This window comes from Crocodylus porosus, unplaced genomic scaffold (genome assembly GCF_001723895.1).
Source record: "Crocodylus porosus isolate Cpor-Errol unplaced genomic scaffold, CroPor_comp1, whole genome shotgun sequence".
Taxonomy (NCBI): Eukaryota; Metazoa; Chordata; order Crocodylia; family Crocodylidae; genus Crocodylus; species Crocodylus porosus.
Window position 1 is genome coordinate 102,442,128 of NW_017728906.1, and position 27,580 is coordinate 102,469,707.

At 43.5% G+C, this 27,580-nt stretch overlaps 2 protein-coding genes across 3 annotated transcripts in view; one reads left to right on the forward strand and one right to left on the reverse strand.

Annotated features, from left to right (window-relative positions):
• Positions 1–10,605: 10,605 nt before the first annotated feature.
• Positions 10,606–26,685, forward strand: METTL21C (methyltransferase like 21C). The gene is made up of 5 exons (XM_019529695.1): positions 10,606–11,178; positions 16,726–16,883; positions 19,692–19,834; positions 25,191–25,308; positions 25,573–26,685. The coding sequence occupies exons 2-5, from the start codon at positions 16,736–16,738 to the stop codon at positions 25,965–25,967; spliced, it is 804 nt and encodes a 267-aa protein (XP_019385240.1). The 5' UTR covers positions 10,606–11,178; positions 16,726–16,735; the 3' UTR covers positions 25,968–26,685.
• Positions 26,525–27,580, reverse strand: part of TPP2 (tripeptidyl peptidase 2) — an 84,020-nt gene continuing 82,964 nt past the window's right edge. For both annotated transcript variants that reach the window (XM_019529692.1, XM_019529693.1), the window contains one exon: positions 26,525–27,274. In XM_019529692.1, the coding sequence (XP_019385237.1) occupies positions 27,185–27,274 (90 nt within the window). In that variant the 3' untranslated portion in view covers positions 26,525–27,184. The remainder of the gene's footprint in view (positions 27,275–27,580) is intronic.

A 27,580-nucleotide genomic window follows, 5' to 3' on the forward strand; every position in this document is an offset into this window, starting at 1 on the left:
CCCAGGGGAAGCTTCAGCAGGACTGAACAGCCCAGCCCCACCCACCCCTGGCCATTTCATTCCCTTCCTGCCCCCACCCTGCTCCAGCACCACATGGCTGCTGGCTGCATTGCCGGACCAGAGAGCATGGGGCCACTCTGGTATGCAGACGGGGCAGGCAGGGACAGTGTGTGTGTGTGGGCTGAGTCCCACATGGACACCCCACCATACACATGCACCCACACACCCCCTTGCACTACCATACATGCAGGCCCCCCACATCCCCTCACGCACCCCAGCCCCTGACAAACCCCATATCCACCCACACCACATATACACACACCCACTTACATGCTCTCTCACCCAATACCTACAGATCCACAGCCCCCCATAAATCTATACCCACCCACCCACCTCATGACCCCCACAATATACAAGAGTAAGCCTTTATTTTAAGCTATTGTGCAATCACCTCTATGTACACTACACAAACGCATGTAAATCAGGACAAAAATATTTTCTGGAATAAACTTAATGTTGTAGATGTTTACTTTTTAGAACATAATTTGGTTTTTTTCTGGTTCCAAGATGGTAAAACCCCTTGTTGGAAGGAGTACTTCCAGGGGCAAGGGGAGGGACTTCTGGTGGCAAAGGTCAGAGGTTAGGGAGTGGGACTTCTGGTCAGAAGGTGGCAACCAGGGGGCGGGGCACCTGTCAAGGGGCGGGGCTACCAATGCAGCCCTCAACAGCTTGTCAAAACTCAGTAAGCGGCCCTCCACCTGAAATAATTGCCCACACCTGTATTAGAACATGCATTAATTTACTATATCATATTTTGTATAAAAACACACCAAAAAAAAAAAAATCAGTAGAAATATGTTGTTCCACTACTTCTGCAGTCATCAGAATTAAATAGGCACCTCTTTCAAATTCATAAAACAAAATCTAGCTTTCTTGAGCATACTGACAATGCAGCCAATGCTTCTCTGAAAGTTATTTCCATACCTGAGTTAATGTTTTTGGCTACAGTTAAAAACAGCCTGCAGGGCTGTGACATAGGAGCTCTATTACCAGGAGCAGCTAACAGATAAAAGAAAATGCAGACAAAAGGTTAGTTTGTTTAATTGAACATCAACAAATTTAAAAGGAGAGAGGGTCATTAACACTTGTAGAATGAAGTTTAGAAAGAATCAGATAGTTCACACTAAGCCATGAAATCAATTGGTTCCATCAGTGCTGCCTGAATAAAAATGCTGCTTCCACTGCAGTTGATTATAAATTTTAGGTGGACCAGGAATCAAAGGGTGGGGGGTGTGCAACTGCATCCTCCCTGGAGGTACCTCTGCTATGCACTATTAATCAGTCTTGCATCACTCACTGCATTAAGTCCTTGGACCATCCCATAACACAACAAAACTCTCACTGACTGAAGCAGGTTTGCCTGAGTACAAACAATAGAATTTAGTCTTAAGTGAACACTAATTCTTAGACTGCTGCAGAGAATAATTACTGAACATCCTAGTAAAACAACTCTGACTTACATTTCAGCCTTACATAAAATAAAGCCAACTCTGACTTACATTTCAGCCTTCAGTGTAGCATTAATTGAAAATCAGCTTAGCTGTTGCCAGTGAATGGACCGATCCTTTAAGAGCCTGACAATTTAACTTAGTTTCTTTCCTCTCTCTATATCCTGACCAGACCCAGATATAACAAATTAAGGCAGACCAGTCACAGAATTTCAACTCAGTAAATTAAGGCCATCTTCAGGTTCTGGAGGGGCAGGTGGCAGACCTCCAGGCTGAGGTGAGCAGGCTGTGGGGGATTCGGGCGGCAGAGGATTAAATTGATATGTATTTTCGTTCTCTGCAGGGCCAGGAATCCATGGGAGACACCTGGTACAAAATGTCCAACTAAACAATGGCAGCCGGTTCCTGTCAAATCTGGGGCCAAGGTGGCTCATACTATTGCTGTGCCTCAGACCCTCCCTTGTGAACAGGTATGCAGCCCTGGGCACCCTGAAAGAGAGGGTAGAAGAACATATCCCCAGAGTCACTGAGGCTGCTCCACCTTGAAAGGTGGAGGTTTATTGTACTTATGCTACCGATGGTCTCAGCGTAGGCAGGATAGCTGACTTGTTCAGTTACAGTGCATAAAACAGAACGGTCTAAAGGGGTCTGTTGGTTCATGGGGTTCCTGAGCCGAGCCCTTGCTTTCTAACCCGGAGGCTAGGTGTGGCTGCCCGACTCAATAGTCCCAGAACTAGTCAACAGCTCATGCACAGGGAAAAACTATAATGCACTTTCAATCAGTAAACTTCCGAGAGCTCTTTGACGAGAAGGACAGACGAACCGGTGAGAAACGAATACGCCAAAATGAAGGTCGGTGACAGGAAGATGTCTACAGGTGGCCAATCTGCTGACTGTGTCTCCTTGGTGTGCTCGGAGTTCTCCGCTTAATGGTAGGAATCTGCTCTTAGTTATAGTCAGCAGTGACCAATCACTTCATGCCAATTGTGAATATTTACTGACCGCCAATTACGTTCTTACACAGTGACCTAGATACATATTCATCTGACCTAGATACCTATTCATTTGACCTAGATACATTATTCATCTGGTTGCCCTTAGTGGGTTCAAAAGGTCAACCTTGTGATTGGCACCTGCAATACTTATCATTACAGGCAACAAGCTCCTTAAGTGTGGGGAACAAACTTTTAACAAACTCCAACTGCAATGCTTCTTTTAGCAAAGAAATAAAGGCTACTAGTGCTGAGGGGTCTTTATGGTTTGCGATCCTACTAGATCTTTTGGTTTTTTGCTTTGCTGGCATTGGCACTCTAACCGACAGGTAAAACTCAGACATGACACACCTAAGTCACAGGTGGTGAAGAGGCAGCCCCCAAGGAAGAAGAGACGCAGAGTTCTGGTCATCAGGGACTCCATCCCTAGGGGAACTGATGGCCCAATCTGTCGCTCCGACCCCTTGTCGTGGGAGGCCTGCTGCATACCTGGCGCAAGGATTCAGGATGTCACAGAGACCAACCCAAAGATCATTAAGCCCTTGTACTATTACTCTGTAGTTGTGGTCCATGTGAGGACTAATGATGCATCTAAGGGTAAGACTGACTCCATCATGGAAGACTACAAGGCCGTGGGTCTACTCAAGAAGATGACAGCCCAGGTAGTATTTTCCTCCATCCTCCCAGTAAGTGGACAGAGTAGATGCCACAAGGCCTGTATTGGTATAGTTAACTGGCATCGTCGGAGCTGGTGCTATGAGGCGGGCTTTGGATTTCTGGACAATGACCCATATTTCTGGGCTGAGGGCATGCTGGGGAGGGATGAACTACATCTCTCACTCAAAGATAAGCACATTTTTTCCTCTAGGTTGGCTGATCTCATTCAGTGGGCTTTAAACTAGCTTTGGAGGGGGAAGAGGCCACCTGAAGAGGAAGGGATGTTTCACCAACTAGCAAGGTGACAAGAGAAATAGAAACCCAGGGAAGCAACAATGGGCACAGCATTCCTGGGAGCAGGGGGGAGGTATGTGCACTCTCAGGAGGCCTCACATGTCTGTACATAAATGCACGTAGTATGGGGGGAAAGCAGGAGGAACTTTGCCTTCTGATAGCAGGGATGAATCCAGACTTAGTGGAGCTCACAGAAACCTGGTGGGATCCTACCTATGACTGGGTGGTGGGCATTCAGGGATAAACACTACATAGACAGGACAGGACTGGGAGGAAAGGTGGGGGGGTCACCCTCTATGTCAAAGAGCAATTCACATCATCAAGAATTAGCTTTGGGGCAGAGGAAGTTCAGGCAGAGGCACTGTGGGTCAAACTTCAAGGAGGGCAAGGCGAAAGGGATCTTACAGTGGGTGTCTACTATAGACTACCCTGCCAAGGGGTTGAGTTGGACCAAAATTTGTTAGTACAGCTTATGGAGGCAGTTAGGTCTAGGGATGTCATTGGCATGGGGGACCTAAACTACCCAGACATCTGCTGGGAGGAGCAGTCAGCCAGGTCTGACCATTCACATAGGTTTCTAGCTGAAATACAGGACCTCCACCTTATCCAGGAGGTGCACAGCCCCACTAGGGGAGACGCCTTGCTGGACCTGGTCTTGGCCACTGCGGATGACCTGATGAGGGGACTGCAGGTCCTTGACCATCTGGGTGACAGTGATCATCGCCTGCTGAAATTCACCATCCAGCACAGGGTGTTGAGGGCTTATACCAAGACTAAAGCCTCTGACTTCAGAAGGGCCAACTTCAACAAACTTAAGAGATTAGTGGAGGAGGCATTGAGAACCCAAAAGGGGATATGGGAGTCCATGAGAGATGGTTGTACCTTAAAGGGACGATCCTCCAGGCTCTGAGTGTGACAGTCCTTGAGAGAAAGAAGGGGGTAAGAGTCCTCTGAAACCGCCATGGCTCAGCAAAGGCATTTGAGAATGCCTGAGGGCCAAAAGGGAGGCGTACACCTGGTGGAAGGGAGGGGCTATCACCAAGGAGGAAGACGACTCCTTGGCTCATGAGTGTAGGAGGGCTATCAGGAAGGCCAAGGCAGGGGTGGAGCTCAGTCTAGTGACCAGGATTAAGGACAACAAAAAGTCCTTCTTCAAATACATTGGGAGTAAGAAGATGGCACCGGGTAATGTAGGGCCCCTGCTAGACTCAAATGGTAATCTTGTGGCTACGCTAGACGAGAAAGCCAAAATTTTTAACAAGTTCTTTGCCTCTGTTTTCTTGAACAGGGACCAGGACAGCTCTCCCACCACAGGTAGGGACATTCTTGGGGATAGCACTGCCAGGCCTCCAGTCTGCGCAGATGTAGTTAGGGATCTTCTGGAAGAGCTGGATTTTTTAAATCTGTGGGCCCTGATGCCCTCCACCCATGTGGCTTGAGAGAGTTGGCAGGGGTCATTGCTGTGCCCTTGGCCCGGCTGTATGAGTGATCATGGTCCACGGGCCAGGTGCCTGGAAATTGGAAACTAACTAATGTGGTCCCCATTTATAAGAAAGGGAGAAAGGAGGACCCAGGAAACTATAGGCCCATAAGCTTCACATTGGTCTTGGGGAAAATCCTTGAAAAAAATTATCAAGGATCACATCTGTTGGGGCCAGCAGGGGACATCATGCCCAGGGGAAATCAACATGGGTTCATCAAAGGCAGGTCCTGCCAGACCAACCTGATGGCCTTTTATAACCAGGTAACTAAATCCCTGGATGATGGTGTCGCCATAGACGTAGTCTTTCTGGACTTTAAGAAGGCCTTTGATACCATCTCTCACCCCATTCTCATTAATAAATTGAGTGACTGTGGCATTGATGCCTACACAGTTGGATGGGTCAAAAATTGGCTGATGGGGCGCACCCAGAGAGTGGTGGTGGATGGGTCATACTCGACCTGGCGGGATGTGAATAGCGGGGTCCCCCAGGGCTCAGTCCTCAGGCCTACATTGTTCAACATCTTCATCAGCAATTTGGGCGAGGGGGTGGAAAACCCGTTGTCCAAGTTTGCTGATGACACCAAGATGTGGGGAGAGGTAGGCACGCTCAAAGGGAGAGAAAGACTGCAATTAGATTTAGACTACAGAAGTGGGCGGATGGTAAAAGGATGGGGTTCAATGTAGATAAATGCAGGGTGCTGCACCTGGGGAGAAGGAATCCACAGCATACATACAAGCTGGGGAGCTCCCCCTTTGTGAGCACAGAGGCGTAAAGGGATTTTGGAGTCATTATTGACTCCAAGATGAACATGAGCCGCCAATGCGAGACTGCAGCCAGCAAAGCCAACCACACCTTGTCGTGCATCCAAAGATGCATCTCAAGCTGGTCCAGCGAGGTGATACTCCCCCTCTATGCGACATTGGTGAGGCCACAATTGGAGTACTGCATCTAGTTCTGGGCACCGCACTTCAAGAAGGATGTGGCCTGCCTTGAGAAGGGCCACCCACTTGGTTGGAGGGCAACAGGGCAGGCCGTATAAGGAGAGGCTGAGAGACCTGAACCTGTTCAGCCTCAGCAAGCAGAGGCTGAGGGGGTTTTAGTGGCTGCCTACAAACCCATTAGGGGAGATCAGCAGCAAATAGGAAGGGCCCTATTCCCCCCAGCACCACCTGGGGTGACAAGGAACAATGGCCAGAAGCTGCTGGAGAATAGCTTCAGGTTAGAGATTAGGAGGCAATATTTCACTGTTCGGGTGGCTAGGATCTGGAACCAACTTCCTAGGGAAGTGGTCCTTGCTCCTACCTTGGGTAAATTCAAAAAAAGTTTGGACGAACACCTGTCTGGGGTCGTGTGATCCCAGCGTGTGCTCCTGCCAGTGGAGGGGGGTCAGACTAGATGATCTGTTCTGGTCCCTTCTGACCCCAAACTACTATGAAACTATGAAGGCCACATCGATCACTGTTCTATAAAAGACAGAGCAGAGCGAGTGCAGGATACCATAAAGAGTGGGATTATCTGGGAAACAAAGCTGGTGAAACTTGTAGGTAGGACAACACTCTACGGAACAAGACTCCTTAAAGGCAGGGAGTGTAGATTCTTTCTTCAGAACCACATATGAGAGATTGCTCTTGATAAAGTCTTTCCTCAGTGAGCAACTTCTTAACCCACAGTAGGCCTAGGATAGAAAAATTGCTGCACGTAGGCAGATTAACGGACAGGCCAGCTGGACCCAGGCTCAAAGGCCACTACCAATTTGGGGCCCCCAGGATCCTTATCAGCAGGGAATGAAAGTTGCGGTTTTAAATTTGGCATGGTTTTTGTCTTCTTATTGGGAGACAAAAACAGCGCCAAGTTTAAAACTGCAGCTTTCATATTTACTTCCCTGCAAGCCAGGAGCAGGGCCCCTCCACCAATGGGACTGGAAGGGCATAGCTGGGACCAGGAGCACCTTGCCATGCCATGCCTGGTGGGGAGGGGGTGGCTTGGGCTGAGCCAGGCCAGGAGTGCTGTGCTATACCTCTGTGGGGGGGCGGGGAGTGGCTATGGCCACTCCAAAATTAATCTTAGCCTCCCCTAAGCCACCCCTCCCAGCACCACCACCCGCCCACTGAGGCTCAGCATGGCACTTCTGGCCCAACCCTGTGCATCTGCATGGCCTCACGGGACACAGGCAGGCAGCAGCTCCCTGCAGGTAAATCTATTAGAGGATGGGGCAGGGAGCTGGACGGAGCTGCAGACAGCTCATAGCAGGGGTGGGGGGGCTGCCTCATAGTGATCGTGAGTGGGGGAGGGGTGAGTTCCTGTGAGGGGAAAGTGTGTGTGTGTGTGTGTGCACGCGTGCGTGCACATGCCTGTCTGTGTTCAAGGCAGGGAGTGCATTTGTCTTTGTATGTCTATGTGCAGAGAGTGAGTGAGAGTAGAGTGTGTGCCCATCTGTGTGCGCCTATATGTGTACATGTGCGTGTGTGTATGTTTGGTCATGGTGGGGGAGAGGGGGAGCAGGGTGCAGGGAGAAAAGGTGAGCATATGCGCTCCCCCACCCCCAGCCCAGAGGGGTCCACCCAGGCTCTCCTTGCCAGCACCATGAGGGGAAGGGGCCCTTCTACCCCCCCCCGCAGGACAGCTCCCATAGCGGGAGGAGGGCTCCAATGTTGGTGTTTGCCTAGGGCCCCAATACACCTTAATCCACCATTGGTGCTGTGGTATATCAAAGCAGAGAGGGGAAAGGCTAATTTTAACAAAGCATATCAAAACTCAAAATCATCCTTTCAGCTGAATCTGGAGAGTTTCAGATTTTGATGAATTCACTTTTAAAAAATCTTGAGACAGCATTTTAATACTTTATGGAATGAGCTGAAGTGTGGCATTATAAGAAAATATTAGGCTGTCAGCTGCAAACAGTTTAACAATTTATTTGTTTTGCTTGATGGTAATTCTGTAAATTCAGGACAGACTGTAAAGTTCACCAGTGATCTGAGAAAGTCCAAGTTAGCACCAAGCAGGGGTTGAATTACGGGAGAGCTTGGGGGACTAAGACCCCCTCCCACCCATAAGAGATGAGAGCCCTCCGTAAGATTTGAAAACCTTAACCTGAGAGGGCCTCTGACTCTTGGCCGGGGGGGAGGGAGGGAAGGGGGTTCTGCAAAAAAAAAAAATTGGGCTGCCCTTTACAATGACCTAATAAAATCAAAGTATTACTCGTATCCTGGTGCCAAGTCAAGTCTCGACAGACTTGAGACCTCTCCAACTCACTTAGCTCCATATGCACACAGTAATATGGAACTTGGCTCCCTCAGGCTTACACATTATGTTCCCATACACAGAATGTGGCCAAACCCAGAAAAGAGTCCAAGTGGTATAACTCGCATACTAAGAAGGGGAGTTTGTGCTGAAAACAGACAAGATGAAAATTTTGGGAAAGTGAAGGAAGAAAAAAGACGGGGAAAAAAAATTCTCATTTTATGCAGCCTGTTTAATAAGGCCTCTGGAATCATACGGCTCTGCTTTGCATAGCTAGCAGAGACAGGTCTTGCCCAGACTCCAGCTCAGTCTTTTTGTGGTGTTCCCAAGACTGCTGTGAGAGGGGCCTGTCACCAGGAAGCAGTTCCCTCATTTCTCTATAGAGCCAGACTGGGACAAAGCACTTAACTATATACAAATTTATTGCTATACAAAAATAAAATATGAATATGACATATTAAATATTTACAGTAAATTGGTATGCAAAACCATATACAATGACCTGCAATCAACATGTTGCACCATTTCAAGGGACTGCAAAACATAGAACAGGTAACTGAGAACTCAGTGCAAGTGATCCATGTGCAGGCAATAATTAACCTCCCTGCACAGATTAATATGAACACCCTGGAACAGGTAAGTCAAGGCATCAACACCGCACTGGGCAGCAGGTAGTGCGGGGGAAGCTGCAGCTGGGCAGGTCCTACCCCAGTGCACAGGGCTCCAGTTACAACTCTCAGCTGCTTTCCACCAATTCCCTCTCTGACACCGCCCCCACCCCCAACAGTTCCCCCCATACTATATACAAGAGTAAGACTTTATTCTGAGCTATTATGCAATTGCCTCTATATATACACATTACTCAAAAAAACCAAATCAGGACAAAAATATTTTTTACATAAAATGAAAATGTTCTAATAGATGTTTGATTTTTAGTTTATGAGTTGTTTAACTATAATTTGTTAAAATGTTGTTTTCTGAATTTGTGTGCACGGCCCTTGAAAGTTCACCCAAACTCATTAAGTGGCCCACCAGCCTAAGTAATTGCCCACCCCTGCATTAGAACAACAATAAATGGTCTGCCAGTGCAAGAGTTACTTGGTGAGAATGCTAGCTAGCGCTTTCATCAAGCATCCTGACCCTCCCCGACTTGTCTTCCCCTGCTGCCTGTCCCATGCCTGTGTCCCCCCGCAGGTCTGGATCTAATTCCAGCCCAGGGCACAGAGAACATGCTGGTTCTGGACCCTGCTTGGCTGGGCAGCAGTGGTTGCAGTGGCAGCGCTGACAGCTCTGGCCCTGGCTCTGGAGCAGAGTTGAGGCTGGAGCTCCATGTCTTAGGCCGGAGCCACAAGTCAGGGTAGGCAGCAGGGGCAAGTGCTTAGGGTAGGAGGAAGACAGGAAGTGGGGGTGAGGCAGAGACAGTGCGAGGCAGAGGTGGCTGCAGGGAGGTGGGGGGCAGGTTGACAGCAGACAGGAGGGACAGGGCAGCAGCTAAGGTTCCAATGCCTGAACCAGAGCCACAGCATCTGCCTGACCCCTCCCTCTCCCCTGTACTCAGATCATAGATGAGGGGCTTTCTTGACCTCCCCTCCCTGCAGGTTGAATGGGAGGGGGAAAAAACCCACAAAAAAGGTAGTCTTGGATTCACATAAATATGATATCTGAATGGTCAGGTGGGCAGTAAACAAGCTGGGAAAAGATTTAAACGTACTTTTAAGATATTCTAAGAGTGGAAGTCTGGTTAAGAGACCAGTGTGTCAGTATCTGGTCCCAACAAACATCAGAGAAATACCCAGCCTAGTAAAGAGCTGACAAAGCCAACAAGTGCATACTGGTAAGAGAATGTGATGCATGTGCATATTGAGGACACCTAGTGGTTAATGTGCAAAAAACAGAAGTAACTCAGGTGGCAAGAGGCAGAGAGGTTTTCTTTCCTCCTCTGTTCTTGAAAAGCAGCATGTGATAAGAGTTTAATAGTTGTAAGTATTCAGACAGGTAAATGTTTATAAGTTATTAGAGGTTAAGCTTACATATTCCCGATTTTAATGTAAACTTCTAGTGGCTCATTATGGACTCTTTAAATCAATTGTTATACATGTAAAAAACAAAATATTCTGTCAACTTCTCTTTAAAAAGGAATTTTCTACAAACCGGTGATTTTTTAAAAAATTTCCAATGAAGCAAAATAACTGTGCAGGGGGCAGCAAAACTAGGAAAAACATACAGCTTTGAATTCTCAAAAGAAAAAAGGTAATATTCTGGCTATTCTTATGAGTTGCTTGTAACAAACAGATGAAAGATTTTCAGGTTTATGCTGTTCCTTTAAGAGAGGCTTACATACCTTTCTCAGCATCTGTAGGCTGATTATAGATCCTATTGGAGGGCTAATGTTTTTTTGTTAAGTCTATAGTGCTGCTGGATCTCCTTACCTCTCTCTCATCTCACAGCTTCCAGAAACTCCAGTAACTTCAGAGTGGACAGCGAGCATGCCCATGGCTTCCTCCGCCACAAGATCCTCTCCGAGGGGCATTACAGCTATCTTTTCCCTGGAAGCAGGATCTTCAGTGCCATGTGAATTTCTCTCTCGGTTTGGTCTGCTGCCAATTGGCTGGGTAGGTTAGTAATGTAGTAACTGACCATGTTAAGCTGTTTGTTTGGGTTAGGACTCCAGCTGAAAATATTGAGACATAAAATAGTTTGAAACCTAAAAACCACAAGAAAGGCATCAGGAGAACTTGAAGAGATTCAGTTTCTAAAGCAGACACATTATGAGCGCTTCAGAGAGTGCCAAGGATTTTTAGTTTGTTTAGCAAATGTGAAAAAGTTTAGTGTAACATAGCAAGTTCTTAGAGTGCTGCTTGGTAACGTTACCCGAAATAGCCTGCACTCCTACTGGCTGGTCTTTGTAAGTGGAGAATTAATCCTTCCAGGTGCACGTCTGTATAAAAATCTCTGGAGTGCAGGAGGATGACAGGAAACTTCACACTCACTCAGCTAAAGAAGGTAAATTATGCAGTTGTTCAACTAACATTGGTTGCGTTTTATTTGAATGCTTTTCTCAACTAACAACATAGTTTTATACTTATCTAATGATTTCTTAAATTTGGAATAGTCTGGGTTATTAGTCAGAGGAATTAAATTTACCCAACTTCTGACAAATGCATCATTGTTTCATGGCTTACTTTTCACTGCATGAATAATCATGGAATGTAATTTTTTCAGCATGCATCTGCATCCCTCCCACCATGCTCTCAAGTACCAACTGGGTGGTTTTCTGAAAGCAAATTTTCCCAAGATTTGAGACTAGGACTTCTCTCTCTCCGAATGTTATTCATTTTAATTTAATGCAAGACAATTTAGTGAAATTACATAGCCTTAAAAAAAAAAATTATTTTAAAAAGGGATACATCAAGGATTGACAACCCCTGGCACACGTACCAGAGCGTGTCGTGCAAAGGCATTTTGCTAGGCATACGTGCCTCAGGGCGGACAGCAAGGAAACGGCCATGGCTGTGCTGCTACAAAAAGGATCAGGCCCCTCACAGCTCCTCTGATGTCCACCCAGAGGCACACATGCATCCGCTACTAGCAATGAGCCCGGACAAGGCTCCAGAGACCTTGGTGCAGCAGCTTGCAGCCCCCCTGCCGTCTGCTGTGAGCATCCTGGGCTCCTTGGTGGGTGGGTGGGGCCTGTCCAGAGCCTGGGCTGACTATGGCAGGCAACTGGGAGGCTGCAAGCTGCTGAACTGAGGTCTGCGGAGCCCCGGCCCAGCTCGTTGCTGCCAGCAGGTACATGTGCACCTCCAGGCAGATGGCCCGGAAGGGACTCGGGCTGTGCTGCCACAACAAAGATTGGGCCCCTTTCCTCTTCCCCACCCTGCCTGGCATACCAACATTTTCCAAGTTGAGTCTGGGGTGTTTTGGCACTTTGCCAAAAACACTGCCAACCCCATTTTCGAGGAAGACTAAAACAATCAAATTACCAATAAAGCAGATGAAAATGGGTTTTGCTTAATAATGCAAATCAAAGCGTCTGTTGTTAAGCATCTCACATTAAAGTTCAGATAAAAAACAAAAACAAAAACCAGCAGTTGCATTTACAACTAAACACCACGCACAATGTAGTCTTGCTCATTGACTTACATTAACCGCCTATTTTTTTCCCCCTACAGACCTGGATGAGCAGCTTTTTCCCTTCTCATTCAAGCAAACACTGCACTTTGAAAAGATTAAGGGGCAGATTCTATTCCATCTGTTCACCATTAAATTGGATTTAGGTAGCTGAGCACAATTCTGTTCCACCTTGTTCAAGTGCCTAAAAAAATCCATATTTCATCTACATTTAACATATCACCCTTAGGATCAAGTCACAAAAAAGCAGGGAACAGGACAACCATTCACCTTGTATATTAGCAGTTTCTCTCAGGGATTTAAGCAGGAATTTGTACTTAGGCACCTAAGTCCACTTACACACCCAGTATGTAGAACAGAATCTGGCTTTTGGTAACCAAACTATTACTTTAAAAATGTATTCTCCTCAAATATATCCCCTAATAATTACAGTATTTCAGTACTCTGTAATGATTTTGGCCCTAGTTGTGCAAATATTTCCATAATAATTTGATGGACTAGGGGTGTCAAATGTTCTCACAGGCTAGACAACCTGTCACTGCAGGCCACCACCCAGGTTAATGCAACTGCTGATTGCCCTCTCTTACCTGCCACTGAATTTCTGACTGCTGTTTGCAACAGGAAAAGGGGGGCATGAGGGGTACAAATAGTGGCAGTGTTAATCCCCCCCCTCGGTGCTGGTCACACTAAAAACAGCAGGTCCGTCAGCTGCAGAGAAGCCCTGCTGTCCAGAACTGAAGGTGGGTTTTCTGGCCTGTGAGAAATCCTGCCGGCCAGATTATCCATGCCTTGGGTTTGGGCTTGGGTTTACCCCTTGGCTGCTGGCAGAGAATGTAGCCTGCCAGCTTGAGTTTAACATCCCTATCATAAAGGGGGGTGTCTATCAACTAATACTGAGCTTGAAACCTCAAGCACTGACATATGATTTTATAAAAGTTTGGTAAAGTTACAAAAGATGTAGTTAAAAGCTTGCTTTGATCACCACAGTTTAAGGTTTTTAATGGATAATTAGAAGGGCCCTTGTAAAATGTTTTAAATACACAGAACGTATAAGTTTAAGTAATGATTTTGCTTTTGGATCTCTCTGCAGAAGATGCTTGCATGCATATAGCTGATCCAAAAAAACCCCAAACTGATGGAAGTTTTCTACTGGACAACTTTAATTTGATGCCATTGTGTTTTATAGATGCATGTCCATTTCACTGACATTCGACAGGAAATTAGCTTAATATTTTGGCAGCATATTACAGTTAAGAATATAAAAAGTTAAAATGGTGAAGTCAAAGTGTTTCAATAAGGTTGAAATCAAATACTAGCACTTCACAAAAACAGAATTTCAAAATTATATGTTAAATTCCTTTTTAAATGTGGATGGGGAAAATGTACAAGGAAGCTGCATGTGATTAAACATGATCAGTAGAACATTCAAATGAATGTATTATGTGTTTTGCAATTAATTAAGCTAAAAGGCCAAGTCTGCAGTCTCACAGTATAAACATGCAGTCTCACCTGAACATTTAAAAACACTGACTTGCAATTAAATGAACATACTGAAGCCTATTTTGTTCTGTTCTCTTATGCCTTTTATAAAATCCAACAAAAAGACAAGGGAAGTAAATGCAGAAGTGACAGCACAAATGTGATTTTATATGCAAAAAAAAGTTTTAAAATTCAGTTACGCCTTCACAGTAATTGCAATTGATGCATATGGCACATACAGTATAAACAGTAACAGTAGATGCTACACATCTGCAATTGAGCTTTACTACTGGTAATTCCTGCAACTAGGAACTACTTGCGTCTTGTGTTTATAGTCACTGCCACAATTTTGAAATAGTGGCATTAAGTCGAGGCTACTAAAACACTTACAGCTCTCCAAATATAAAAATCGAGTCCTTTGTGTCATTTGTAACTGAAGAAGAATAACTAAACCCATTTTTGGGTTCAGAACATAAATCATACTAAAAGTCATTGGGACTTACAGAGATAGATTTAGTTGTTTGTGGTTTTTAAGACTTTGTAGGAAGGTTCAGGATCAAAAGATTCAACTGATGTTATCATGTTACATGTATTATTGCAGGGCCTAGAAGCCTTCATTATGGAGCAGGTCCCCCATTGTGCAAGGGCCTGTACCAAGACAATAAAAACAAAAAAACAAAACATTATTCCTGCTCCAAAAGAGTTTATAATCTAAGATGAGAGAACAGATGGAGACAGACAGGGGAGTGCAAGGAAACAGCATTGGTCTGCAAAATGGGCATTGGCTCTGTCACACCAGCAGCCTCTCATCATACTATGATGCCTACAAAATGCTTAAGGGTTTTAAAAAGGGAGATGAAGAACAATTAAGTGTCTACAGATCTGTAGAAAGCTCCTCTCAAGCACAAGGTGGCATGGGAGAAAGCATGAAAGTGATTATTTTACAAGTTAACAAGCAGCTGACAGTCTGTCATCTGGGGCTGACTAGCACTGGCATTTTCTCTCTCCATGGAGAATGTGTTGATAGGCAAGAAGGAACAGGTCTTACCACCTTGACCATAAAACAGCTGGGAATTCGCATTTTGACATCTTACAGTAAATACCTTGCTACACTATCCAAGTGTTTGAGAGCAGATGAGATGGGTAGATGATTATCAAAACTAGTTTCATGAGTACTATATGATTTTCATTGGTTCACATGGTCAAATGGGATTTTTGGCCTGTTGCAGCAAGAATATATTTAGATAATGAAATGAATGCAATAAAGGTAACTTACTAGCAATGCTGCCAAGTTTTACAGCATGTGGCATCCAGTTCTGGGCACCGCACTTCAGGAAGGATGTGAAGCTTGAGAGTCCGAAGGAGGGCCATGCACATGATTAAAGGTCTGGAGAGCAGGTCATATGAGGAGAGGCTGAAAGACTTGGGACTGTATAGCCTGGAGAAGAGAAGATTTAGAGGGGACTTGGTGGCAGCCTATAAGTATATAAGGGGGGTACATTAGGACCTGGGGGAGCATCTGTTCACCAAGGCACCCCAGGGAAGACAAGAACCAATGGTCACAAACTGCTTGAAGATTGCTTCAGATTGGACATAAGGTGAAACTTCTTTATGATTTGAGTGCCTACGGTCTGAAACAGACTCCCCTCAGAGGTAGTACAATCACCTATCCTTAAGATCTTTAAAAAAAAATGTCTCGACATGCACTTTGCTGCGGTCATCTGACCCCAGCAGTCTTTCCTGCTCAAGTGCAGCGGGCTGGGCCCAGTGATCTCGTGAATCCCTTCCAGCCCCTAACATCTATGAAACAGCTATAAATGGAAGTGCATAATTATATTAAATACATTCAGTTCCATATACTGATAGATGTTCTACCACACTTGCTTAGTTTCTGTGCTCTAAAGTGCCTTCTCTTACTACTATAATTTCCATTAAGTTAAATAGTTCAAACTTTCACATAGGAGGGCAGTGAATGCTTATGGTCCCAATCACCACCTTAATGATCAGTATACACCCAAACATGGTTGTCTACATAACTAAAAATGCAATATCCAGAATATGGGAATTTTTCTTCTAACCATAATGCTAGACCTACAAGTAGTGGTCACCAATTTATGCTTATGAGAAATGAAAATTGCACTCCTCCCTCCCTACCTTTGCACAATGCAAGGGTTAGCACTCTTTCATAGTCCCTTTAACACTTACTTAAGCATAAAAGATGCAATTACTCTTTCAGGAGGGATGAATGCAAATACTATTACTTTCATCATTCTAGTTCTGGATGGGCAGAAAACAATTTTTTGAAAACTTTTTACACTTGTCTGATATATTTTTCTAAAATAGGGACCAGCAGTAGGCTGTCTTTTCTCACTATTGAGAGGCAGGATACTCAGGCACAGGATGCTATGAATGTGCATGCATGCATAGAGGCACACAAGGGAGAGGGATTCTAATCAGCAGCAGTATAATCAGCACATTTGCAATCCTCTCACTTTTGACTTTAAGTAGTACAAGGCCAGACCCAGTTAGCAGCTGGATGAGGAACTTCTGAGGAAACCTTAGATAAACTATTCCAAATCAGTATAAAACTATTGCCAAAATGTACCACATAGGATGAGTGCTGTTGCCCAAGGGTTTAAACAGAAGCCATGCCTCTGCCCTCTGGGTGAGAACTTTTAGTTTTTCATAGGAAAAAGATGTTAGTTCATCTCTTGGTTTATTGTACTCAGCTGCCTCAATTCTTTCTGTAGTACATTGGAAGAGATTCATCAGCCTGCTGGATTTCAGGGTATAATTCAGCTGCTGGCCAAAAACCAAGAGCCACACAGATAATCTGAAAAGTACTTGGTGAAAGAAGGTGAAGAAGCAGCTGCAGGACTAATGGTAGCCATGGAGAGGTCTGTGTCTATCAAAACTTCTGTCATTTTTTTCCCTTTGCAGGATTCCTGCCATGATTTCTGCACCACACCTGTCACACCTCAATGAAAGGCAAAGAATGGAGTGCCAAAGGGAGGAGGAGCTCTGTGAACACCAGTGTGAACCTGAACATTGCTCAAACTGCTCTGATTGTTTGACAACAGCATCACAGTCCAACTCAGGTTGCTACTTGCATATAAATAAACACACACACACGCACACACAAATACTATGGTATGTTAACAACATGCAGAATACTGAATTATCTCAGATACACAAATGAAAAAAGCAACTCCAAATTTTCTTTTATACTTTTTTGTATTATGCTCCTTTGACATTTTTCTTACAAAACCAGATTTACAGAAAAACTCAGCGTGCTCATTTGAGGCACATTTTCAAAAGACCTCTGCTGTTCATTAGACACAGGGGAGTAGGTCTACACTGCAGTAAATCAGAGATGGGCATATCTGAGTGAATATCAGCTTGACTAGCTCAGGTACCAACAGCAGCATAGCTGCAGCAGCACAAATTTCAGTTGAGGCTATCTGCCCGAGTACACACCATGGCACTCACCCACACTTGTACAGCATGTATGTAAGTCCCTGCTGCTAGAGTTAAACTATGGCTTGTCCCCAAGTTAATTAAATCAAAGCTCAGTTATACCCACAGATGCTGCAGTCATATCTCTGATGACAGAGTAGTCACCACCCTGAACGAAGGGGCTGTATTTTCCACTTAGAATAATGAGAGTGGTCAGGTCTGAGCACCTTTGGAAATCTGACCTACAGCCTAGCACCAGATTGCTCTTTATCCTTTAATCCCACTTCAAAATCTAGATCCAAAGTTCAAACTTCAACATATGACCTGGTAGATGGAAAGCAGGCGCATGTATTTTTCCCTGTTTTATAGTAGTGTTAAATGAAAAACCCTATTGTATGAAGGTCTGGCCAAAATACACAATGAGAGCGCCAAACTCTGGTCAAGACAGTTGCCTTGGATAGAAAGGAACATCCTGCACTCATGTTTTCTATTTTTAACAAGACTAACACAGGTTTAAGTTTCAGACCTTGCTCTTGCTGTCCTTTGCCATTATCAGAGATAAAGAATATCATGTTTAATACTTGGGAAAGGATACCATATAACGGGTAATCTATCTGCCATCTACAGCTATTCTACATCGAGCTAATAGCACTGTGTGAAGCTTTGGTCACCGATTTGATTTGGCAGAGATTTGACCCAATTTGGTGGCCACACCTCCAAATCCGAATCGAATCAGAGGACCCTTTAATTTCTCCAAATTGAATCAGAACCCTCTGAATTGACGTGGAGAGATTTGGAGATAGAGACAGCTTTAAAAGTTTTTTCTATATCCCTTGAGGTAGCAGGCACGTCTTGTGATTGCTGCAATGCTGGGGCGCATGGAGTGTCCCACAGACGCATGGGGGACTCCCCAGTTCGCTCAGCAGCAGACCTGGGAAGTGGACCAGAAGCAATTCCAGTCCACTTCTGGGTCTGCTAGGGAGCATGCTTCCCCCCTCCCCCCCCACCCCAGCTCAGTGACTGGTGCCTCCTGTGTCTGGGTAGGGGGCACCTGGGGTTCCCCTGTGGCCGATTGCCGAGTCGGAGGGGGCACAGGGGGGGCGCGCCCTAGCGTGCTCCCTGGCAGACCCGGAAGTGGACCAGAAGTACTTCCAGTCCACTTCTGGGTTTGCCGCTGAGAGTATGGAGGGCCCGGCCCCCGTGGGATGCTCCACGTGCCCGAGCATCGCAATGATCACAAGCCATGCCTGCTTCCTCAAGGTTTGTAGAAAAAACTTTTAAAGCCGTCTCTTTCTCCAAACTGCTGATTCTCTGAATCAGCATTGAATCTTCAGATCTGTATTTGGCCAAATTGAATTGGGGACAGTGATCCAAATCAACAAATTGAATCAATGTCTCTGAATCGGGCTGAATTCGAATTGAATAGGGCCCGCTTCGCACACCCCTATGAGCTACAGTCCTGCTAGATCTCACTAGCCATGCTTCTAATGCCAAGTTTGGACAGGAAAATCCAGGAAGTAAAATTTCAGATTCAGAGGGCAATGCTGTCTTCTACACCCTAACCTGAAGCAGTGTCACAACCTGGTGCAAGGAAATTCCATGCTCCTGGAAGTCTGGATTTCTGGCGAGATACAAAATCTAGGTGCGAACCATCTGTGATTAAATAACCTAAGGATTTTTTTTATGCCTGAACCAATGGTAGCCTGTGATCTTTGCCCAAGATATGCAATCAAATAAGCAACCCAGAAGTCTTGAGGATTTGCAACCCATGTCCTAGGGTACCAAAGTCTCCATAAAGCAATCAATTGTTATTTCAAAAGAGAAGGTCAAATTCCCCACCAAGCAAATTGTCACTCCATTACTGGTGGGAAAGCAGGAGAGAAAGTATTCCACTCTGACACCAGGACTACCCATTCACTTGAGACTACCCGTTTTTACACATGCTCAGGTAGGGGGAGGGAGGGCTGCTTTAATTAGAGCAGCTCTGAGAGCCACTCAAATTAAAGCACCCGGTGTGTCTCATATATGTGTCCCTGCACTTCAAAATGGCAGTAGGGCGCTTTAGCTAGAGCTCATTGAACAAGCCTTAGTTAAAGCACCCATTTTGAAGTGTAGGGGTGCTGATACATGAGATGCGGAGGCTGGCTGGAGCGTGGTAACTTCCAGGTTCCAGCAGACTGGATTAAATGAGTCTGGCGCAAAGTTCTATAATCAGAACATGTCGGAGCAGCCTCCTGGCTCGTGTACGTGCACCTAAAGTCCGGCAACCCAAATTAACTGTGAACTGTGGGTTGCTCTTATTCAGCTTCCACCTGAGACCGAGAACACAAGCATTTTTCCCAGCCAGCCTGCATATCCTGTGACTGCAGGCAAATTTCCTTCACCATCACAATGTGTATGTATGCACTTTTGAGCACCAGCTAACACTAATTTGATCTTTTCTCCCACAGATTCGCCAATAACCCTTAAAATACTTCAGAAGTGGGTTCCTACAATATCCCCCTATTTCGATAAAGAGCATTACTGTTACGTAGGCCAGCAGATCACTATTCAAGAATCAATAGACTACTTTGGAGCTATAGTTTGGCCTGGTGTAAGTTTTTACTTTTCTACTATTATAAAGTGTCCAGCTAGTTAAACTTGTTGTAAAATAAAATGCAAGCCACTGTGATGCCAGGAGTGAAGTAGCGTGACAATGTTTTCATGAATGTCACTATCGAGGCTTCCATCCCAGTGCAGAATGGTAGCAGCAAGTAGTGTTTTGGCAAGGAGCACCTCACCCACTTAGCATTTTGTGCCAGGAATGACAAATGAACGAACTGTAAATCCTTTTTAAATCTCTACCCCTCTCCCTGTAGTGACTGCAGAGAATAACTGCTGCCGTCAGTTGACTACAGACATTTCTAGGTGCACATACTTAAACAAAGGAAAAAAAGCAAGCTTGAAAGCAGCATTCAGTCCTCTCACGTCTTCAGGAAGTTCCTGGAGAAATAAGCAATCAGCAAAACAAAGGGAGACTAGAGAAACAAATACATTTTGAAAAATCTAAACATAAAGCATTCATATTTAAAAAAAAAACCTTAAAAAGAACAGAATATAGCAACTTAACCTCAAACTGATTTACGGATCTTGCCTCTGAGGCCCTACCCCTTCTCTCCCCTCACCCCAATAATAGCAGCAGGATGATACAGGTGCTCCCAAGTTACTATTTCAAATAGTACCGTTTATGATCCTTGCCTGCAGCGTTTCATCCACCACATTAAGATGTAACTCAGAGTATTTAACTCCTTTACAATTTTACCGGAAGGCAGTGAACTACTGAAAAAAATAACTTTCTACCCTGCACAGTTCATTTGACAGAAAATCTCCAGGGTTTATTCTATGGCATATTTCCTCTTAGGTACTGCATTTAGGATTGGAAAAACCTGCCACATTCTAAGGAAACTGTGAACAGTTTCTCATACACAGAGGTAGTGGCATCTGTACTTTGTCAGTGAATTTCAGAGGAATTTCTGCAAGAAAGACAACTCTAACTTTTCCTACAGCTACTGCAAGTTGCACTAGTCATGAAGCAAGCACTTACTAAGTTAAGTAAGGGATAAAAGCTTACAGAGGCACAGTGGGAATATAAAATTCAAGCTTGGCTATCTAGGACACAATTAGGAATCTGCCAACATGGAAGTAAGATGCTAGGAAGGAGTTAGTGCACATATGTGAACTGTATATGAATCTGACACTTGTGTTGATCCTTCAAAGGCATCTTGAGGAAAAAGCAATCTTCGTGGGATACTAGGGCTGGTTCAGTGCTCTAACCATACATTAACAGATATTTTCTTCTGGATCCTGACACATGCCCTGAAGATAAATAATTTAGAACTACAATAGCATCAAAATGAACCCTTAGGAAAAAGAAAACTTTCATTGGTTAGGATTTTCCATTGACCACAGCTGGCCTCTCTTCTGGGATCTGGATACACAATAGCGAGTAGATTCAAATCAACATCAGAATAATAGATCTAACCAAAAACAAATTCCTTAGTCTTTAATAAGTTATGAGAACTTACAATTACCTTTTTGTCTGTTCCTTTTTCAGAACTGTTCCATTACAAATGAGGGCAGAAATGCAGTTCGACTATAGTACAGAAGAAACTCTAACAACAGTCATCCATTTCAATTTGAAACTAGGAAAACTAGCGATCATAGAATCATAGAAACGGTTTTCCCAATATTTAATCTAAATTTCCCTTGCTGCAACTTGAAACCATTGCTCTGTGTGTTCTGTTGTCTGCCACCACTAAGAACAGTTCTCTTTGAAACCACTCTTCAAATAGCTGAAGGCTGCTATTAAATCCCCATTTTTTTCCAGACTAAGTAAGCCCAGTTCCCTCAGCACCTCCCCAGAAGGCATGTGCTCCAACCCCCTAACCATTTTTGTTGCCTCCTGCTGGACTCTTCCAATTTGTCTACATCTTTTCTGTAGTGGGGGGCCCAATTGGCCACTGTATTCCAGATGTGGCCTCACCTGTGCCAAATAGAGGGGAACAATCACTTTCCTTGATCTGCTGGCAACTCTTCTACTAATGCTGCCCTATATGCCATTAGCTTTCTTCACAGCCTGGGCACACTGGGCTCATATTCAGCTCACTGTCTCCTGTAATCCTGAGGTCTTTTTGTGCAGAGCTGCCGCTTAGCCAGTCGGTCCCCAGTCTGTACCAGTGCATGGGATTGTTCCATCTTAGCTGCAAGACTTTACACTTATACTTATTGAACCTCATGCAATTTCTTTTGGTCCCATCCTCCAATTTATCAATGTTTCTGAATCCTAGCCCTACCCTCCAGCATATCTACTACTCCCACCAGCTTAGTGTCATCCACAAACTTGCTGAGGGTGCACACTATACCATCTTCCAGCTCACTGATGAAAACATTGAACAAAACTTGATACCAGCTGCCAACTAGACATCAAATCACTAACTACAACCTTCCAAGCCCAATGATCCAGACAGTTTTTTATCCACTTCAATCCATTCATTTAACCCATACTTCCTTAGTTTGCTTGTGAGAATGTTGAGGGAGACCATATCAAAAGCCTTGCTAAAGTCAAGGTGTATCATGTTCACTGTTCTCCTGATATCCACAGAGCCAGTCATATCTAGAAAGCAATAAGGTTGGTTAATCATGACTTGACCTTGGTGAATTCATTCGGACTGTTCCTAATCACTGTTTTCTCCTCCAAGTGCTTAGAAATGGATTCCTTGAGCACCAGCTCCATGATTTTTTCCAGGGACTGAGACAAAGTTAACCGGTCTTAGTTCCCTGGATCCTCCTTCTACTCTTTCTTAAAGATGGGCACTATGTTTGCCCTTTTCCAATCATCCAGGATCTCTCCCGATTGCCATGAGCTTTCTAAGAAGATGGCCAATAGCTTTGCAAACACACTAGCCAAGTCCTTCAGCACCCTTCCATGCATCCTGTCCGTTCCCATGGACTTGTACATATCTAGTTTTTCTAAATAGTCCCTAACCTGTTCTTTTGCCACTGTTGGCTGCTCACCTACCTCCTCCCCAAATTGTGCTGCCAGGTGCAGTAGTCTGAAAGCTGACCTTGCCTGTCAAGGTCAAGGTGAAAAAGGCACTAAGTACTTTAGCCTTTTCTGTTACTAGGTTGCCGCCCCCATTTAATAAAGGGCCCACACTCTCCCTGATCCTCTTGTTGCTGACATACTTGTAGAAAAACCCTTGTTACCCTTTATGTCCCTTGTTATCTGCAACTCCAATTGTGCTTTGGCTTTCTTTACTTCCTCCCTGCATGCCCAAGCAATACTCTTATAGTCTCCCCCAATTGTTTGTCCAAATTTCCACTTCTTGTAAGCTTCTTTTTTGTGATTTAGCTTACTGAAGAGATCCCTGCTAAACTAAGCTGTCTTCTGCTGTACTTACTAGTCTTTCTACACATTGGGATGTGCCTCAATAATGTTCCTGTGCCCCCAATAAGGTTTTTTTTTTTTTTTTTTTTTTTTTTTTTTTTTTTTTAAAGTACAGCTAACACTCCTGGACTCCTCTCAGACTGGCCTCCCAGGGGATCCTGCCCACAAGTTCCCTAAGGGAACTGAAGTCTGCAGCAGCCGCCACGTGCGAGCTCTCCACTGTCCTTCCCATGCCTGGCTGGCCAGGTGGCACCTGTGCAGGCCGCAGAGGGGCACCGCTGCCCTCGCTCCCCTCCCCCCGGCCCTGCTCCTGGGAGGCGGTGGTAGTGTGGGGTGGTGGTGGTCCATCGACACTAGGTGGTGGTGGTGGTGGTCCATACCCCCTAGGAGTATGGGTTTCCAAGTACCCCTAAGGGTATGCATACACTTGGTTGACAACTCCTGCACTACTACATGCCCCACCAATTCCTCCCTTGATGGAACTATAGGAAAATTTGCTATAAAAAGAACACTTTTTTGAGGGTATTATCTGCTAATAGACACCTTGGATATATTTCAGTTATTGGAGACTGGGGATGTGATTATTTTTGGGCCTGTATTTTCATTGTTTTCTGTAAGTGAGAGAAAGGTGGTGTTACTTGCCCTCATTTGCTAAATACAAACTGGCTATCCTGTAGAGACTTGATCTTGCTCATTTGATTCTGGGTACCGACTCCTAGGCAATCTCTCTCATCTGAATAGGATAGTGATCTCTGAATCTAAATAAAGAAATTTAAATTTAGCAATTTAAATTAAGAAGTTAATGAAAAATCATCTTTAGATTTCTCTTCAGAACCGAAAGTATGGGAAGAGATGCATAGATTTAGTATTTTTAAAGACTGTACTTGCAGAAGCCTTGCTTGGCCCTTGGCTTCTCTTATGCCAAGATTTTAAAAAGTACAGTGCAACCTCATCATAACAATTCTCCATAAGACTGGGAAAAAGGTGCATTAAAAAGAGGATGTTCACTGCAGCATTAGTCAATTTGCTGCATCAATTACATAAAAACAAATTTCTGCCACTTGGATTGTTTGAAATATGGGCTTATTATAAACAGAGCTCATTAATAATGATAGTACTAGACTTTGGAAAGCAGCCTTCACGAGAAGGGGAGAGGTTCAGAACTGATGGAGAAATGATAAACATTTCAAACTCATTTACATAATTTACAGCAAAGATGGACAAGAATTGGCATTCTGTTCAGGAATCTGATCCATCTAGTGATCATAACAGATCACAGGAAGCATCAGGTTTCATTTCAAAACAGTATAAAAAAGGAAAACTATGTGCCTTCAACCTCATGAACTGAACCTTGCTGGATCTTGCAATAAATCAGATATCCACATATGGATGAGAACTCCCAAGAAAATCTAGATGATGCATACATAGCACAGGGGATAATCCTAGTTAGAAAGTTAACGTGGGCCCAGATAGATGATCTAAAAGGTACTGTTTGGTCTTGCAGATCTAAATTTTAGCATCTCCTGAGATTGCTAAGAAAGCAGTTCTTAAATACTGTACTGAAAAGGTGTTATAGGTTACTGCCCTTCCTTCTGTACTGCAACACAAATTACCTAACTAGGTTCATCTCATCTCTGATTGATGAAGGTCAAGTTTAGCTCAGAATCTCTAGAGCAGCCATAGTTTCATAAATGTTCCTCTGCAGCACGTTTGATTGCCAATTAGAACTTTTTTTTGCAACTCAAAGCCTTGCTTTACCTTCAAAACAAAAAACAATTTATCTTCGCAAGGTTGCTTTTGTACTTAGAAAGAAAACTCTCCTTGCCCAGACTGATTGCATTCAGTTCTAAGATTACTTAGAAGTTAAATGAAGGCAAAAAAGACATGTATATTTTAAAGGGAAACAGCTTTCCTTTTGGTGGAGGTTAAGTTTTTTTTAACAAAAATATTTTTACTTGTTTAATGAACTACTAACTTAGTTATTAACTAATTAATGTATTTTATGGGTGTTAACTGTCTTTAGGCATTGGCTTTATCTCAATACCTGGAATCACATCAACAGGAGATCAACCTCAGAGACAAAAAAGTTCTTGAAATTGGTGCTGGAACAGGCCTGGTTTCCATTGTGGCCAGTATACTAGGTCAGTAAATTCTGATCAGTTCAATATTTCCCGCGTGAGTTGGTGGCTAAGTTAGTTCTATGATGCTGTAGTTTAAACACTGTCACTGCAAATACTTTTAAGGAAAGTCCTTTAAGGAGTACGTCCCCCATTGTGGGGATTGTGGGGGAGATTGTTAGCTGGGTGACTAATGACCAATTAATGTAAATTAAGGGAAGGTTATAGGGGGTTAAAAACATACGTACACAATCACACATGCACTGAAGATTTTCATATTCTCTTTAGGAGCTTATGTTACAGCTACTGATTTGCCTGAAGTTCTTGAAAATCTCAATTTTAATATTTCAAGAAATACACAAAACTTGAATGTACACAAGCCTGAAGTGAGAAAACTGGTGTGGGGAGAAGACCTCAATGAAGATTTTCCTAGACCAACTTACCATTATGATTTGATTTTGGCAAGTGATGTTGTTTATCACCACGCAGCTCTAGAGCCACTGCTTACAACAATGGTGTATTTTTGTCAGCCAGGGACAGTGTTATTATGGGCAAACAAATTCAGATTCAGCGCTGATTATGAATTTTTGGAAAAGGTTAGCAATATATTTAACGTAAAACTACTAGCAGAATTTCCAGAATCAACCATCAAGCTGTTTAAAGTTACAGCAAGAGAGAATTAGAGAGGAAACAATGAAGGGAATAACTGCATTGATTCAACAGTAGCACTTCAAGGTTTAGAACAATCTTAGCTGTGTATTAATACTTAAAACTTACAGTTCTGTATTTTGCATTGCAATATATGTAAAAAAGTCAGGTTGTAGAACAAAAGTTATACAAGATGGAACTCAACATCTGATTTCTCATAAATGTATATGCATCATCTACTCAAACAGATTAGCTTCATTTTAGCAGTGGGTCGTAACAAACCACAATCAGAAATTTACTTTAAAACTTTGTATGAACTATTAGATATAGCTACAGTTTTTAAATGTTTGCATATTTCTATATTGTTTTCAAAGCTGTTCTCTCACAAGTTTCATTTATGTACTCTTGCAGAAACCAAGACAATTTTCAGCGTTGTCATTTTATTTTTATTAATTATAAAAATTCCTTTAAAGCATCAGAGTGCACATGGTGTTTTTTGATCTTCAATTCTGCACATTTATTCTGTTGTGTTTTACATTTTTAACATTATTAAACATATATGTATAGCTTTACAATACCTGATTAAGATTCAACTGTCTGGCACTTTTATACAATTATCAGTCCATCCAGATATTCAACTTAATACGGATTTTTGAAAGTTTGCCTGAAATTACTCCAAGATGAAGATTTACAAGAGCACCTCTGCATCAGCAATTCTGAGATAAACACTGTGACAGTTTGAAAGGTTTTTTTTTAAAAAAAAATCAAATGTAAACTTTTATAAACAATACCAGTTAATGATGTTTCGTTATTTTTATCTAATAAATAAAAATTTAGCTACTCTTGATGTAGCTTTAAGGCCTTCATAAAATGAAAATGAAATTAAGATTAAACATGTTAAAACCCTGTCCACTGTAAAAAATACAGAACTTTTACAGGTTTGCAGTTAAAATTAACCGTTAAGAATTTAACATGCATGCAAAAAAAGCCTTTTCCAATCATTTTCCAAATCCTTGGCGCTGGCACTTCTAGTACACCCATTGCCAGCAATAGGATGCACGCAAAGGAAACTCCCTGATGTCAGAAGTCTGGTTAACAGGTATTAAGCCACACTGGGGTGCCTTTACTGACAGACACACAATTTAATAATCAGCATTCAGTAATGAATGAAAACATGCGTTCTAATAACAAACTCATCTTCCTATATTCTGTCGATATAAAATCATTTCTTATGTTTACAACAATTGGTATTTCAGAACACACAATAATCAGGTGGATACATGACAGGAAGCCAGTTTTCAGTAAAAGATGCACAATGGGTCCATCCAAGTAGCTTCATTAGCTAAAAAAGAAAAAAGCAGAAAAATTAGGATTCTTTCCTCACTTTGTCATTTATTCCCATTTCATTTTTTCCTAATTCAACTCTTTAAACTAGAAAATGGACCAATGGTAACAGTGTCAAAGGGAGCCACTACCAGAAGTGCAAAACTTTTATATCAAGTTCTAGAATCAGTGAAAGGTTGTTGGTTGTAGCCACGCTGATCTAACGACACAGACAGAATCACTGAAATATATAATACAGAATGCTTGTAAAGTCTGTTTTAGATTTGGGGCACAAAACAAATATCAGGTTTACTGCTGTCCAAAT

What these genes read in the sequence shown, in the direction of transcription:
- METTL21C (XM_019529695.1), top strand. Translation starts at nt 16,736, where the DNA reads ATGATTTCTGCACCACACCTGTCACACCTCAATGAAAGGCAAAGAATG. An exon ending in AGCATCACAGTCCAACTCAG is followed by an intron (nt 16,884 to 19,691) that starts GTTGCTACTTGC and finishes TTTCTCCCACAG; the next exon opens with ATTCGCCAATAACCCTTAAA. An exon ending in GAGCTATAGTTTGGCCTGGT is followed by an intron (nt 19,835 to 25,190) that starts GTAAGTTTTTAC and finishes AACTGTCTTTAG; the next exon opens with GCATTGGCTTTATCTCAATA.